At 34.5% G+C, this 17,749-nt stretch overlaps 2 protein-coding genes across 4 annotated transcripts in view; one reads left to right on the top strand and one right to left on the bottom strand.

Annotated features, from left to right (window-relative positions):
* Positions 1 to 3,220: 3,220 nt before the first annotated feature.
* On the bottom strand, positions 3,221 to 9,357 carry LOC127842743 (hydroxylysine kinase-like). Of its 2 annotated transcripts, none has more exons than XM_052372447.1 (7): positions 9,222 to 9,357; positions 8,590 to 8,711; positions 7,872 to 8,031; positions 7,157 to 7,273; positions 6,603 to 6,739; positions 5,390 to 5,564; positions 3,221 to 3,777 (listed from the first exon to the last, which is right to left on the bottom strand). In XM_052372447.1, exons 2-7 carry the CDS (start codon positions 8,701 to 8,703, stop codon positions 3,323 to 3,325), a joined length of 1,158 nt encoding a protein of 385 aa, XP_052228407.1. In that variant the 5' UTR covers positions 8,704 to 8,711; positions 9,222 to 9,357; the 3' UTR covers positions 3,221 to 3,322. The 2 variants fall into 2 exon arrangements, with proteins under 2 accessions (XP_052228407.1, XP_052228405.1); XM_052372445.1 differs by having other exon boundaries at positions 9,226 to 9,354.
* Positions 9,358 to 11,440: 2,083 nt separating this feature from the next.
* LOC127842745 (tetraspanin-33-like) overlaps positions 11,441 to 17,749 on the top strand; it is a 31,138-nt gene continuing 24,829 nt past the window's right edge. Inside the window, exon 1 of one of the 2 annotated variants that reach the window (XM_052372449.1) lies at positions 11,441 to 11,635. In XM_052372449.1, the coding sequence (XP_052228409.1) occupies positions 11,555 to 11,635 (81 nt within the window). In that variant the 5' untranslated portion in view covers positions 11,441 to 11,554. The remainder of the gene's footprint in view (positions 11,636 to 17,749) is intronic. The other variant, XM_052372450.1, reaches the window with a different exon arrangement.

The raw sequence follows: 17,749 nt of genomic DNA, 5'->3' as shown, positions 1-17,749 counted from the left end.
TTTTTTCACGACTTTCTTGCTCTGCAATACGAAGTACTATACCATTTATCGACCAAACAATGTTACGTGTCTGAAAACCATATGAACAGAACATAAATGCAAAAAAGCTGAAGAACTCAACTCTCGCGCGTGGCTTTTGTTGTTATCTGGTATCGAAGTGCCATCTGTCATCAAAGTCTCCGCATACCCGGCGTGACAACGGGCACTTAAAAGAACCAGTAACGCCTTTTGAAACGGGGCGTTTCATGTATCTCGCTCGACCCCCCCCCCCCCATAAAAAACCTCTCCTGGGGCGGAGAGCACAATAAAAGCACATTCAATTCAGTAAACAAACTATAAACAAAAATCATAAATGGTAATAATTATAATAATGCTTATAATAATATTGGTGATAATATGGTAAGGTACCTGTTCTTATTTGAGCAATGTAAGATCTCAAATGCTTTGGTAGTTGCATAGACACATAATTTTCACATCCAAGTTCGTGTTTAATTTGCCGGTAAGTCCTGCGCTTGGGTTGGGATACGAGATCTTGTTGCCATTGGTCAGCATATATACGTGTAAATGTCTCTTTAGCATGGCACAGCACATTTTCCAGCGACAGTTATCTCATGGATTTAGTAGTGTACAGGTCAAGTAAATTTAATTGTTCAAAAACACGTTTCACGTCCGAACACCATCCGTGGCTGTGTGCGTATATATATATATATATAAATCAATCAATTGTGTACAGGAATAGAATGTATATGGACATAATACACAAGAAGAAAGCCTGATGTTTAAGGCAAACCATGTTCGAGATTGAAATTTTTGGCGATTTTTCAAATTTAAAAAATAGCGTCATTAAAAATAAAATATCTTTAGAAGAATTTACAACGTTTTTTTCAAAACTTAAGTAGAAATATGTCTGATTTTTGTAATACTGAAGCAGAGGATTGCTGTTTAAATCATGATTTTAACTCAGAAAATTCTGCATTTCCTGAACATGACGTATATCTGTTGAATAAGTTAAGTATGTAATGAACATTTAAAACGAAATAAATCATCGGGTTGCGATTGTATTTTAAATGAATATTATCTTGAATGCAGTGATATTTTGTCTGCCCATTTATGTGATGTGTTTATAACGGTATTTGTGTATCGGGCTTTTGCCCGGTGAATGGACTGAATGGTTTGTAATCCCTTTGCATAAAAAGGTGCAGTTAATGATGCCAATAACTATAGAGGTATTACCTAAGTAAGCTGCTTTTCAAAATTATTTACCACTATTTTAAATAAACGCACTGAAACATTTTGCAATTCAAACACTATTATTTTGGATGCACGGTTCGGATTTAGGAAAGGTTATTCAACTGTTGATGCTATTTTTATACTGATGTCAATTGTTCAAAATTATTTAAATGAAAATAAACGTTTGTATGATATATGTCGATATGTTAAAATGTTTTGATAGTATTTACCGCAATGCATTAAATTGAAAATGTTTTAGTCTTGTATACAAGGCAAAATGCTTAGAATAGTGAAGATATGCATGCAAGTGTTAAGCCACGTGTCAAATCATGTTAATCTTATTCAGATTATTTTAGTAACTATGTTGGGGCCCAGGTCTGAAGCAAGGGAAGGTAATGTCGCCAATTTTACTTATATTGCAATTCTTGGAGGTTACACTGGAAAAACGAAAATAACGGTATTTCGGAAGAGTGGTTGATTACAAGAAAATTAAAAATAGGTATACAATGGTAATGCTATTGAAGTTGTTGATAACTTAAACTATTTAGGCACAGTATTGAATTTACTGGAAGTTTTAAACTAAACCAGGAGATTTGGTTGGTAAAGCCCTTATGGCCATGAATACATTATTGTCTAAATGCAATGAATTTGACGTAAGACCGAAAATAGTTGCCAGTTGTTTGACTCCTTTGTGTGTTCTATACTAAATTATGTTCCAGAAGAATGGGGTTTCACGAAGTCCGATGATTCAGAACGTGTACATTTGAAATATCGCAAACGCTTGCTACAAGGGAAAATAAATACATGTAATGTTGCTGTTTATGGAGAATTTTGTAGATATCAATTGCATTAAAAACAGGTATGTTAAAATTATATTAAATATTGGTTTAAAGTTCTGAACAATGATAATACCATAATGCGCACTGTGTACAAACAAGCCTTGAGCGATTGTTATAAAGGTTATACAAACTGAGTCTCAAATGGTAAGAACATGTTTAATAATTTTGTATTTTGTTATGTTTTTGAAAATCCAAACGTTGTACAGGTTAATAGTTTTATTAGCGAGCTCAAATGTAGACTTGTTGACAATTTTAAACAAGAGTGGTACGGTAAAATGAATAATAGTAATGTATTAGATATGTTTACAGTTTTAAAAGCAGTTTTTGAATATGAAACATATTTAGATTTACTTCCTTTGTCAAGTTGAGAATCCAAACTGGAAAATACGTACAAAATAACACACCACGAAATGAACGTTATTGTTTATGTTGTAATGACTAGGTTGTAGAAGATGAATACCATTGCATATGTATATGCCGATGTTACACTGATTTAAGGAAAAAATATAAGCCGTAAAGTTTATATAAACACATCTGTATATAAATTCCACAAGTTATTAGTGTCATGTGTCAACACAGTTATTTATAATGTGTGTAAATATATCAAAGAAGCTCTTGTGATAAGAAATGCAATTCTTAGTCATTCAGTTCAATAATTTCATTACCGCTTTGATAGTTTATTATTATGTGTAATCGTAAATGTCTGTTTTGCGTTATGTACAGCTATTTTGTTATACCTAGTTACGTAACAGAAAATAATATGTATAATTAAGTATGAATACGATGTACTTGTGTATAAGTCTGAATAAACTGTATGTCTGTTCCCCGTAAGTGGTTGGTGGTTCCTGCCTTTCATAGAGGATATGCTTAGCCATTGTGTCGGCTTCCCACGTGGGCAGTTTGAAGAAGGCATAAAGCGATTAAGTATATTGTGCCATGTTCGCATTCGGAAGACGACGAGTACATGCCATTGCTCTCAATGTAATTGTTTATGTCTTGTTGTTGTTTAGTTCTTCTTCCGCTTACAGCATTGTAACAATGTTTGGCGCATCATTTCCGGGTACATGTATTTCGTATTTAAAGGGTCAACATAAGCGATAAGTCAAATACGCTTACAACAATCTAAATGGTCATACAAATAACAAACATAGTAATTGCAATATATTTAATTCATCTATGAAATAAAAACACGTCTCTGTACCTGCACATAAAACAGCCTAAATCAACTTTGTTTGTAGCGCTACAAAATGGATTCATTGTTCACAAAGCCGTTTCCAGCGGTTCACCAGTTCTTCTTTGTTTTCTGACCAATACTTGTGCAGCAAGGGCCAACCTCTGTATGATGTCGTTAACAAGTACTTGTTCTCTGGCTGCAGCGAGTACGCGTGTGCGCCGTAGACAAGACTCTGACAAAGCCGGGCACAAACCAGAAGCGGAAGACATCTCCACTCGACCTCGTTCAGAGTACGGTGTTTAGTATAACCCGACAAGAAGTGACCCCCGACATTAAGCTGTTCACCGCCCCCGCATTCTATCGACAGATAACATATAGAAATCGCTACGTCGAATACAATATAGGACTTCGTTATGTCAGAGAAATCCAACAACGCTGCTACGTCATGAATTCTCTGTTCTGGCGGCACACTATCCTGCCCTGGAACTTCACGCATGATGAGGTTTTGTTCATTTATATCACCATGGACGATACCTGCAGTTGAAAAATATAGGTGGTCAATTATTACATCACATGATGTAGGAGGTGGTCAATACTAAAAGCATAGTATGAAAAGCGGTTAATATTTACACCTCGAGGTATACCACGTGGTCAATTATTACACCACAGGGTATAATAGGTTGTCGTTTATTACCCCACAGGCGATAAGAAGGTGTCAATTATTACACCGCATATTATAAAAGGCGGTCAATACGCATGGCGTCAGAGGCAATCAAGTATTTCATGATATAAGGTACAGTCAATTTTAAAACCACATGGTAGAGGCGGTCAATTATAACAACGCATGGTAAACGAGGTGATCAATTATTACAACAAATGACATGAAAGGCGTTCAATTTTTTGCACCGCATTGTATATTTTAGTCAGTCTTATCAGTTTCTGAGAGTGTAAAGAAACTTAAAAAACAGATGTAAAAATATAAGCGTAGTAATTGTTGCTGTACTGGAATGTGTTTGGTTTAGTTGCAAATCTTTATTAACAAGAATTCACTGATGGCTGTATCGCACCGAAACTTATAAGTAAAATTTGTTAAAACAAATAACAACTTACAGTATGTGAAACACACGTACAGAAGTACATACGCCCATACACTAATACCCGGTGTAATCCAACCATCGAGCCAGGAGTAAATTAATTATTAAAGTATTGTTTAATTAAGGTAGCGCACCCCTAATGATTTCCCGCGATTTCTTCGAAGGTTGAAGAGCCTAATATTAGGTGCCGTAGCCTAGTGGTTAAGGCGATAAACTAGAACTCTTTTGGGATATTCCCGCGCAGGTTCGAATCCTGCCGACGACGTATACTTTTTTGCGACGCGTTTTATTTCTTTTCTAACGTAATTTGATTTAATATGGCATATAAGCTATGTTTATTGTTAAATATTTTGCAAGTTTTATGCACATTCTTTAATTTTTAAAATTAAAACAACGTTATGGCTAAATTTGGTGATTTACCTTTTGAAAATACGAACCATGCATGTTGCATTTTCATTTTTATTTCAAAAAGTAAACGGTAAATCTGTCTATTTCTTGGTATTTTTGCTGTATATTGTGTCTCTATAAAAACTAAGTTCAAAATATTACTGCAATGATACTACATGTATTTTGAATGTTATGACACTTTGTTTTTAACCAACCCAATTTCCACTTGCCTGAAACCATTTACATTTCATGGCGCTCTTCCATAGATAACAAGTTATAAAAAACAAATGTCTGTAAAAAAAACTTTTTCATCTTGTTTAAACTTTAAACACCTTTACTGCATCTGTACACAGCCACTGCATGCCTATATTAGGAAATCTGGGTGAATTATGGAACGTTCATATACCCCAGGGCTGCACATAAACTGGGCAAAAGCCGAGTGTGGGGGTGGTTTTGAAAAAATCAGTATATGTTTTTAAAAAGCATGGAAAGACTACCTAAAATTTGCATGTAGATCAGTGAAATGATGCTGATTAAGAAAATAATAGATTAGATTATATTTGGATATGTGCCCATTACGGGTTCGCTACCTTAACAAAATAACAGCTTGTAGTCTTGGACATACACGCACATAGTACATAAAACAATACAACCAACCAACGCACCAGGAGTGAAATCCGGATAGTGGTCAACAATGTCTTTCTGGAATTCGTCAAGAACCTTAAGGACGACGTCGCGGTCTCTGGTATCGGCGACAGCCTTGCAGAACTCGCGAATTCTCGGCGTCTCCGTGAGACTCCACAAGGTATTGTACCCGTCATAAAAGGGATGGTGGAAACCCTGCGGCGGGAAACGGGTTTCAGTGTGTACATATATAAATGTGTACATATGAATTCAATGAATCATGTATTTCACGATTTCATGATTGCACTTGACTAACATATACAGAATCTTACACCACAGGAACGTAATTACCAGTGCATTTCACTGGCGAATACGCATACATGTATACGAAATTGTGGGCAAAAAAATATGTTTCGCGTTCTCGGCCCATGCACAAAATATGGTTGAGTAGAGCAAAGTCGGGTAATTTCGACACCTTAAAGGTGCCTTTTCACAGATTTTGGCATTTTTTTACTTATTCATTAAATGCTTTATATCGATAAATGTTAACACTGGATCGTAAAAGCTCCAGTAAAAAATCAAGAATAAAATTTAAAAAAGGAAAAGAACATTGCCCGGACCAGGTTTCGAACCAGTGACCCCTGGAGTCCTGCCAGAGTCCTGAAGTAAAAACGCTATAGCCTACTGAGCTATTCCGCCGAGTACACTTCCCTGACGTATTTTATACCTTATATAAGCAATCTTCGTAGTTTCACAAAATTTAACGACAAAAACAGAACTCTCCAAATTATTCAATCGTTTCGCGTTGCAACGCTTTATAATTTTTAGGCTTTAAAATCTTCAAAAGATGCATATAATGGCTGTATTAGACCATGGTAAATGTTCAGTATTACTGTTTCCTCACAAATATCATAACTAAAACGAAAATTTGCGAATCTGAAACAACTTTTTTCAATTTTGTCAATTTACCAAAGCGTGAAAAGATCCCTTTAAGAGTACATGTAGGTACGTAGGTAGGGAAAGTGTCGTTTTTTTATAATTAAAATAGTTTTAGTTGAAGTTTCACTGAAAATGATTGACACGTTTGTAGGATTATATGCTTAAGCCCTATGCACATGTACTACAGACTATATTTAACACATGCAGGATTGTAATATAGTCCTCTATACAAATCAGAAGGTATACGGGTATATTTTCAAACATGCTTTTGAAGTATAATCTCGCTTGTATCGTTGCATAGTGTATCAATCTTACATCCAGTATGGCATTGTGTAACCTAGCGACGAACACTCCGGCGTTGTAGAAGGATCCAGCCACATACGGAGTTTCATAGAATATGGTCCCCGGCACGAACGTCACTAGGCGAACGAGGTACGGTCCGAGCTTATGGCCTGTGAACGATTCAAGTGAACTATTACATGCTTAACTCTACAAATACTTCTTTATTTTAAAATGTACGTTATTTTTTTTCTTTTGAAACATTCATATTAGTTTAAAAACTTTATTTAGAGGTCATTTTTAGAACGCATATTGCTTGAACAAAGTTGAATCAGTGATTTTCCAAGTAAAAAGTACTAAACACCCATGAATTTGCTTAAACAAACACATTATAAGACTACCAAAAACAATTATATTTTGTGAATATAACAGCCCAATAAACAGAACAGTTTCGAAAATGTATGCAAATTCCACATATAAAATGTATATTGTTCGACATCAAAATTTAGCCCGTACTGGGAGGCCGTCTTTTTCAAGGTTTACCAAATTCCGAGCAAGTGACATTGATCTGTATAGCTAATGAAAGTTACCGTTTTCCGGGCATGCAAAAGTCTCCAGACTGTACTGGTGCCCCTGCACGTTGAGCACGGGCCTCTGCGTGGAGATACCGCGGTCATGAACGTGCTGACACAACGCGTGTTGCGCGTCTGGAAGTGAGATTATCAACGTCCTCATATGCGCACATGTATTAGGCGTAAAACATGCATGCATAATTTATTTACATTGGAATATAATTTACTAGTATTTGATTTGATATCGTTATTTGTGAAGTAAAAACGAAATATTATCAGGAAAAGCTTAGCTAATAGATTGAGAGCTAAATTTAATATTAAATAATACGAAATATAATTATAAACTCTCGACTATACGATCAAATTACAACCCTGCACATGCTATTGCTTACAAATCGGCCTTTTGTAAATGTTTTCAGAATAAAAGCTTACTTTTGCCGCGTACTGGTAATTTTGTAGTTTCTGCTAAATATATATCGTCATAACAAACCACGTGGTGATTGCTTATTTAAATTCATGAATGTTTTTTTATCAGTTTTGTTTTATTTTACATTTTCCTTTTTAACTTTTATTATTTCGAACGACATATTTAATCAGCGATATTGTTGAAACTGCTCTGAATTTCAACGAATGTAAAGAACTACAAATTCGAAATCCTTCCAAATTTGGAATCGTTTGACTAGTACTTGCATTGTTAAGCTGAAGGGAACCGATGCTAGGAGTATGGTCCTACCTATGATTTCCGGCGATGCGGACTGCAGACTGTTCAGCACTTTGACGACATAGCCATGTTCGTAGATGCTATTAATATTCGGATTGTCATTGACTTTTAAATTGACCCTGACATAAAAGTTCAAGTCGTCGTAGCTAGGCAACGATTTCACCTCGCTGGTCTGTGAAATAGTATTTTGGTATATAAGGTTTGGTAATGCAAACATTGAGGTGTAATATTGGTTGGGAATACTCGAGAACATAATGCTTATGAATACATTTCAGTCGAATACTTTAGCAACTGAACCCATGATTTGAAAACCAGTACATACACAGTCTATTGAGCCAACGTTTTCGTTGAACATGTACGGAATTATTTGCCAGCATTACTATGAACATGTTTCAACCGTATTGTAGTCCGTATGTAAATTACTATACCGAAGGTTATAAAACCTAAACCTATAGAAGCATTCAGATTGGTCACGATTTTAACTTACATTTCAGAATAAAATCATACTAAATAGGATTATGAATAGTCTCGTTGTTAACAATTGTAAGATTTAAGCAATAAACTTCCAATATTGAACATAATGGTTGTAACATTATTTAAAATATATTTAGCCAAAAGACCGAATATTTTAAACGTCCTAATTGGCTTATATTTTTAATTAAGAATAAGATAAATCTATATAAAAAAAGGTCGTCCAGGGGCTGATTCATACAGCCTATACGAAACGTACCTCCAAGCCATACAGTCGCCGGACTAACTCGGGCACCTGGTGTGTGGATAGTCGAGGCTTGATGTCATCGTCCGGGTCTTGCAGTTTTACGTTGACGTCTGATTTGTCACCCATTTACTTGTCTGCGGAAAATATATTAGATCTGACATCGCTATTTATAATCTTTTCATGCTATCATAGTATGATCCGATTCCAGCATACAGCTAAATGTTAAATGGAACGATTCAAATTATTATTACGGGAATACATTTGCAGTTTGATCTTGTAAAAGTACATGTGAAGTCCAATAAAGGTTAAATGAAACATATTTTATCGATGGTGCCGGAATTATTCCAAAACAGCCATTCTCCAGAAATTGTTATGGTGATGGTGGTGATTGGGGTACATCGTAATGGTGGAAGTCGTTGTGGTTGTGGTGCTGCCTTAGTGGTGATCTTAGATATAGTAGCAGTGGCTAAAATCAGTACTGTTTATTTGCAATATATCATACGTGTACAATTGTCTACATGTGCATATACTTAGAGAAACTTAAATAATTGAAGCCAAAGTACCACTGAATATGCGTTTAGGTTTTACTGACATACATGTAAATTTAATCTTAACATTTATAAATAAAACTTTCGTTTACATACTTACTCTTTATCGTTCCACAGCAGAATTAACAGGATGAAGAAGGCGTAAACACACGGCTTTGTTTGATTAAAGGGTTAAATTCTGAAGCGATAATTTATGTACACCGAGATAGTACACTCGTTGATCTCGTACGGTTTGCGGTCTAGTTATTCGACTCAAGATAGCGTTATACATGTACATGTTTAGTAGAGAAACTCATATTAATTTTAAACGTAAACGGGCCACTATAGATTTAAGTACGCTGTTTTTGTTTAATTTATTTTTTTTAATTTACGACTGAGTATGTTTTGAACGAAAAAAGCGCGAGACTGTAACACAAAATGCACATTCAAACATAGAAAGCGGTGGCACATATTATCAAACACTTACGGGACTTTTGAATGTGTTCAGTATTATATGGACGGGGCACATATTAACAAACACTTACGGGACTTTTGAATGTGTTTAGGTGATGGTTGGCAATAAATCTCTTTTTCATGAAGGCAATGTGCATTTTGTACAATTTGCACAAAATACCATATACATGGCTATTATATGGATTGAAAATTGACACCGGAAAATGACATATTATAAATCTTGTTTTACCGCGCGTGCATTGCGAACATTCCCGAAAAAACGAATTACAATACAACTCATGTTCGTAATGTAAAATATTACCAAATTCACATTTGTCAAGCCAAATTTCGATTAAGAAACAACCATACAGCAAAATAAGGCCATTTTACTATGAATCGCTCAACGACAAAAATGAACATTCGATGTCAATAATATAGCTATAAAGAAAAACCGTTGCAAGAAAATTAGATGCATGTCAAAATGGACACTGAGGCTGAAATGAAAATATAGCTTGTGTTTTAATTTTACGAGTGTATGTGTGGAAATTCCGACGAACATTGTATCAATAACTTACAGCTTTAGTGCAATATCAGCATCGGATTTTGTGTTTTATTTTAAAAATCGTATTGTATAAGATGTCATGGTCAAACTATGTGTATCTAATTCCAACCGTCCAAATTAAATAGTATTAGCATAGTCACTTCAAATCGTTTCTGATACAAATGGATAATAAACGGTTCACAATTAAAATATCAGTTTGGCATAAGGTTTTTTGATTGATTTATTTCGGTATGGAATACACATACATGGGCATTTAAAACAATATGTATAATACAGAATAGTATAACACATGAGAATAAATAAACCATGACATGCACACCAAACACCAAGGATAACACAAAAAAGAGCGACTCTTATTTCCATTGTGGTCATTTGTGCTGGTGGCATGACATAGAGAGCTTTTAACTAACAAAAAGTAGTTATTACACTTTGACCTTAAAATAAAGTTCATATGAGTACACATTGTTAAATGGAATGATATCACAGATAATTGGCCAAATTATATTATCACAGTACAAATCTATGTTTGGCATTTTGTATTACCAGTAGGGAATAGACTATAAAGGAATATAAAGAAATATATTGATGGATTACAAAAAAGCTATAAAAAATACTTGAAATTTATACACAAACTTTCACATAACGCAATGTCCTTAAAACCTAAAAAAGAATTGAATATCAATTAAAGGAAAGCTGATAAAACAATATCACATCTTCAGCAATTAAAATAATATTTAATGACTAGATCAAGATGAACTGTTTAAAATATTCCTATACCGAAACAAAAACGATACATAGATAATAATGATATAAACATGGTATAATTATAAACTGTCCATCAGGTATTTCTTAACTGCTATTTTGAATGAAGATAATCTTCTTATACTGGATATGTCAGCAGGTAGGCTGTTCCACAAGGAGCAACCAAGAGAGCAGAAGGACTTTGAACCAAGGTGACCCAACTAATACGTTTCTTTCGGAGATTTTTTTTATGGATAATCGGTTTTTTGTCTTGTGTCCGATAATAGATAACCGTTGGCATAAGGGGTTTCAATTCTACATTTAGTTTGCAATTAAATATTTCGCGTGGTCATGAACAATACGTTGTTGCAGTGTGTTATGTTTTAATAATTCATTGTGAATAAACCAAATTCATACACAAGCGAAAACTAAATTGTACATTTGGTCTCGTCACACATAACTTCATTAATCGATCTGTGTGGTTCACTTCATTGTATTTTTTTAAATGTTTTTGTTAGTGTTCTTTAACCTATAATATGGGTTGTAGCCTAATTGAACTTCTTAAATGTCATAAAATTCGCAAAAGTTTACTTCCTGGTTAAATTTTTTTCACTGATTAGTCAACATTTAGTCATTACGTTACTTATTAAAAACTCAATTCTGTATAATTTAAGATAGAAGAACGTGTTTCAGAATGGGTTGTTGCCCAAAAGACGACACTTTTGTGAGTCCTTGTTTAAAGTATGCACTGTTCTTCTTTAATTTTCTTCTATGGGTAAGTGTAGTTTTACTTTTAATCCTGACATCCTGTTTAATGTTTTATTCGAGTCACCATGTGTTTTTCCATTTTATGTTTATAATGTTATATTTGGGATTTTTCTGTGGATCCCTTTAAATAATGACACGTTAAACACAGAATAATACCATTACTTTTTCTTCTTACAATAAACTTCAAGCCTCGAATACCAGTAATGTGGAAGTAACATCCAAACTATGTCACTAAAACAATCTGCATACACATTTTCATTTCAGGACTAAGAACAACTTATTTAGTTTTCAATACAAAAATTGTGCACTCATTACATGTAAATTCTATATAAATTCTATACACTAAATCACTATAACCATAAAAATGATAATAGAGCCAGTGAGAATGACCAAGAATGATGTGACAATTTGAATATGTGCACATGTGCCATTAATGTCTAGGTTGGCACTAAGGAAAAAAAGAAGTTGCCAAATTTTAGCCTTACGATGACAATCCACCATATTTGCTCTATATATGAGAGTACCTGTCTCTTTTTATCTATGTGTGAGGCTAACAAAGAATCAACAACAACATAATTATTATCTTAAATGCATTGGAATCAAATAGTATTGTATTAAAATATCAATCAAACCACATTTAAGTAAAATATTTTCCTCTGAAATTAAATATTTAATTTCATTTATTTTCATTTCATTTTAAGTCATTTTCATGTATTGACTGGAATGGTCGCCCCCCTCTACCAATATTTGTTTACAAATGTACTTGTTAAACAGTGTAGTCCAGTGCTTTGTTGCTCTCTAAAAATACATTCATAGCAATGTATTAGTCGTTAATTAACACATTATTTTTATAGTTAAAATGGGTCAATACTTTCTAATTGCGTGCATTATTTCAAATGTAAATTTTTAATTCTAAAATACTACATGTATGACTTAGTTGCACGTTTATATTTAGTCACACTACATGGTCTGTTGAAACACGCATGCTTTCCATGCGTGTTACTTGACAGATGACAGCAACAATTGTTCACTCATAATAAAACACGAGTTATACATGTATAGTGAATTGTGAACGCAGTGGATGAGTACAAAGGGACTTGTAGCAGCAATTACTATCACATGTACGCATGGCTGTAGAAAAACGGTGTAAATAAGTTCTATAAATTGACATGATGAAATATTCATGGACTGCCTGGAATTAAATTGTTTCCACATACAATTATTATTGGCTATTGGCTTCACAACTTACTCACCATAACAGCATAACTTGATAAGTAATTAACTGCCCATCATTTGTCTTGAACTTTTTACAAGTAACAGTTGTTTAAAACAAATTTTACTGTAATTCTTTGCAGTTAAATGGTGTGATGATGATGTCTGATGCCATCTTTAATGTACTGTTTTAATTGCCGTTTTATAGTATGTAAATGGTAAAACAGTAATTCCTTAATAATCTGCGATAAACACTTCCTTTGTGACTTATGTCAATCAAAAGTAATAGTCGCTGGTTAACCCCGCCCTAATAAGCGTTCTCGTAAACTGATTGGACAGTGAACATCACTGGTTGGCGATTGGAAAGTTACTTAGGAATTTCTCGTGATGCATCCGTGTCAGCATACATGACTGTGTAATGTAGCTTGTGTCACACGTCCGGTTAGCGTGTGCTCTTTCTTATGAGTGACCAATTTGTTACTTTCACGTTGTTTCCCCAAGTGCGCAGGATAATGAAAGACTGTAAGTCAGAGCAACATTAACTGTAGAACTTTATTGACACAAACACACAGCAAGATGGCAATAGAGCAGAGGTCTTGAACAAATGCTATTAATTGTTAACAATACAAATTTTACAACTGAAAGTATTCAATATCTAAAACATCAAACTTTAGGGAATAACTCGCTTTTAGCAAGAGGTAACTGAAGAATTTTAATATATAAAATAATCACCAAATATTTAGACTTGCATGAAGAATGAACAATTGTAATACATACAAAATACTGAACTTATATCACTTATACAAGTAAAGTAGAAATAAAATAAATGTCTTACCTGTAAGTCAGAGCAACATTAACTGTAGAACTTTATTGACACAAACACACAGCAAGATGGCAATAGAGCAGAGGTATTGAATCCATTCTGCGTTTGGCTTATATAGGAGTTGGTTGCCATCTGCTGTTGTTATGGTCACATTTGGTTTAGATTTGCTCTGACCCACAATTAGGTAATGACAACAAAGTATGTTGTAACATCAAAAGGGAGCTTTGATTAAGATGCCAATAACAGGCTGTCATTTAAGATCTCAACATGAATAATTTGTTTGTGACTTAATTTATGTTATGTTATAATCTTTTACATGCATTGTTGACAATATTGGAATATTGAAAAGGTGTTACAGCAAAACTGTAGAAGGATGTAATGTTGATGCAATAATCTTTAACAAGCATTGTTGCTTATATTGGAAATATTGGAAAGGTATTTGATGATTCTCTTAACAATAAGTGATGTAAATATGTTGTATAATATTGCATTTACAACTAAGATTGTGTTACCCCTAAATATCATATTGCCAGAGATTGACAAGAAAACAGACATCAAGTGTAGCTGTACAAGATCATGAAACCCTACAACAATAAACAAATATACAAATGACATATATTATTAAACAAATATTCAAATGGTCAAATAACTATAAAACTATTACTATAAAATCTTCAAATATGCAAATGACTGCATATATAAATGCAAAACAATATAAAATCTTCAAATATGCAATTGACTGCATATATAAATGCAAAACACTGTGAAATCTTCCCCTGCGCTGTGAAACCAATGCTCCTGCATTGTAAAAAATTAAAAACATACGGGGAAACAATTTTCAATGAACAATAACAATGACGGTCATGATGTAGATGAGTGATATATACAAAAACATGAGAAAAACATGAAACAGCAAATACAAGAAACTACAACATGTCTTTAAAAGTCATTTGTGAACAAATGTATACACTGTACAATGTTGGTAGGCCCCATTAGTGCTCATTTGGGAAGTTCGAACCGTTTAAAACAAACTTGAAAGTAAGTTTTACATGTCCAAAGAAAAGAATGTTGTTGGCAAACGGAACACATAAGAATGTAAAAAAAAAGTGATTGTAGGTGTATACGTATGGTGATTGTTGTAGTACCATCATGAAGTTGAGACTTAATGTTGCAGCAAAGCTGTACTGATCTCAGGGTATAAATTTGTAGTAATAGGAGGATCCTTTGAAGAGTACTTTACATTAACTGGAATGCAAATGCCATTTTGGTTGATCCAAAGGTACATGGAGAATTTGTGTTTAGTGAGGCGGTTTACCTTGTATGCTTGAAGTGGAGTAATCATGATTTTAGGATTGAGGGAAAGAGTGCAGTTGTCGAATTTGTTCAATATTTTAAAATCGCCAAAGTCCAAAATGAGTGTGGAGGTGATGGAAATTTTTACTTGAACAGAAGGAAGACAATTATCTCCTGAGAATTCTAAGTGTTGAATGCATGGTGGTAGTTGAAGACAAGGGATTTGTGCAACATTCGTACCATCAGTGATTTCCAGGATCAGAGTGCTAGAGAATCTAGAATTGAAACAGTATTTTAGAAATCTGTATGTGGCAAACACAAAGAGAATGGCAGCAAACATAAGCAAAGGCGAGTAAGTTGTTGTTGTCATGTTGTGTAGAGGAGCTAAAGTGGTGGTTGTTGTCATTGGTGCTTGTGTAGTGTAAATGAAACTTGGCAGGTTTGCAGCTTGTGCTGGATGAGTGATGTGCGTTAGTGCTAGCAATGATGCTAATCTACGGTATTTAAAGTACAAGTAGATTATCCCTGGAAGGCAGAGGATGGACAAGGTGGATGACACTATTGATAAAATGAAAGAAGGGGTTATTTCATCAATGACATAGTCTTTTAGGGCAAGAATGGGTTCTGCTAGAGAACTGTATATTTCTTGGTCATTTTTAGCTGCCTCAGCCATTTTCTTAAGGTTTAAGGTTTCAATTTTTTCTGTGGCAAGGAATGTACTGAAATTATGCTGAAACATATTGAAAGAAGGAATGGTAATGTTGAGTGGGGATTCAAATGCATCATGGGCCTCAATGATTGCTAAAGCCTCCTCATTGAAGAACTGTTGAAGTAGAGCAAGGTTAACAGGGTGCAGGACAGTGACAGGAATAGAGTGGTGATGACAGTAAGAAAGCCTTGGTGGGATAAAGGATGAGACAGTTGAAATGGAACAGTTGCATGGGACAGTAATGATACAGAAGTGGCATCCTGAAACATTAGTAGTACGGTCAGGACAATCAAGTGTTATGTCTGAGGTATTAAACACTAGAAAATGGGTTTCATTTAACTGGGTCACTGCTGGTGTAATACGATTAGAAAAATATCCAAAGTTGCAGTTTGCATTAATGTTAGATTTATTTCCTGTGAAAAGAGAGACTGGACAACTATTGAGGGATTGAATATTAAGGGGTAAATGGGATGAACAGTAAAGTGCATGGGAAAAGCGAAGGCAGGCATTGATATTGTCAGTGGATAGTTCAACATATTTATAATTATTACCATCCTTTGAAATGGCAATAAATGGAGGTAGGTTAGTAATTTGGGTGGCATGAGTAGAGGAAGAGTTTAGTGGTACAGGGAAAACAAGTACTTTGTAGAGGTCAAGAATCATGTTGGTATGCACAATTGGGAATTGGACTGTTATGTACATTGTTTTGTTAGATTTGAAAAAGGAAAATTTAGCATTTTCATAGTAAAATAGTGGGTCGGTGGAAGTTAGCTTGTACTGTTTTGTATGAAGTTGTTTACTGATGTTGTAAAGACTGTCTTCCAAAATTTTGTATGGAATAATCTTTGTAGAAATTTTACCTTGAGTAAGACTAATGATTCCGTCAAGAAGAGATCCATAAGATTCCTTGAGCATGTTAGAAAACTTTAAAATATTTGTTAAAACATGAGTAACTTTGGATTGAACCTGCTGAAATTTTAGAAAATTATCAGTTAAATCTGAACTGATTGCGACAATTTGATCATGATTATTTTGGATTCCCTTAACAATATTTGAAAATCTTGCATCTGAGTGCAGCATAAATGAGTGTAAAAGTTTTGAGTCATGAGCAAATCCTTGTTGCATATTGTAGTTGTTTCTTATCAGTTGATTCACTCTTGATGCAACAGTTTCAACATCATCAGATGTTGCTAAACCAAATAGTCCCTTCCCAATTTTACCTATGAATGGGAGGAGCGATCGGCGTTTTCTATTTATGGTTGGTTCATGATCAGGTATCAATGAGTTTATAGTTGAGAAAATGTTGTTGACATAAGCTTGTGACTCATTGTACATACTATGTAATGTGTCAAACGTGTCCTTACAATCACAGGTTGAAAACTGTAAATTGTTAAAGTCAGGGTATTCCAGTTGTAGAACATAGGTATGGGACCAATGCTCTGCCGAAGCATGTAACTTTCCTTGCGAATGAAAAATGGTCCCATAATTTAATCTTTGCACAACTGTCGCTCCATTCGAAAGCCTTGTCCATGACAGTAGGAAGAGCAGGGTAAGTCCTGCAAGTACAAAATTAAGCCTACTTTAGAGTAATTGTCTCTAGAATGGGTTGTAGAACCGTGCACTTAGTTCTTAGCACTTTATTCATGATTATTAGTCATTACTTTAAAATTAACCCACTGTAAAGACAAACTCAGGTTGAGGTTTAATAATGTACTAAAAAGGTATGCCATATATAGGACATTTTAAGCTTATATTATCAAATGGAAGCAATGCCAGTATGCTGCAATGAACTTGAAAATGTAATTAACATACAAAGAACAGAAGGTACCTATAAGAAATGGCAGAATAAGCAGAAGTTTAATCTTTTCTGCGGAAAACTTGCAAACGTTTTCGTCTGCGGTTGCTCCCAGTAAACCTGTCATGAAAAGCCTGTCACACGTCCGGTTAGCGTGTGCTCTTTCTTATGAGTGACCAATTTGTTACTTTCACGTTGTTTCCCCAAGTGCGCAGGATAATGAAAGACTGTAAGTCAGAGCAACATTAACTGTAGAACTTTATTGACACAAACACACAGCAAGATGGCA

Source organism: Dreissena polymorpha, chromosome 8 (assembly GCF_020536995.1).
Source record: "Dreissena polymorpha isolate Duluth1 chromosome 8, UMN_Dpol_1.0, whole genome shotgun sequence".
NCBI classification, from domain to species: domain Eukaryota; kingdom Metazoa; phylum Mollusca; class Bivalvia; order Myida; family Dreissenidae; genus Dreissena; species Dreissena polymorpha.
Note: the sequence above shows the minus strand (reverse complement) of the source record. Positions and strands in the feature narration are given on the sequence as shown.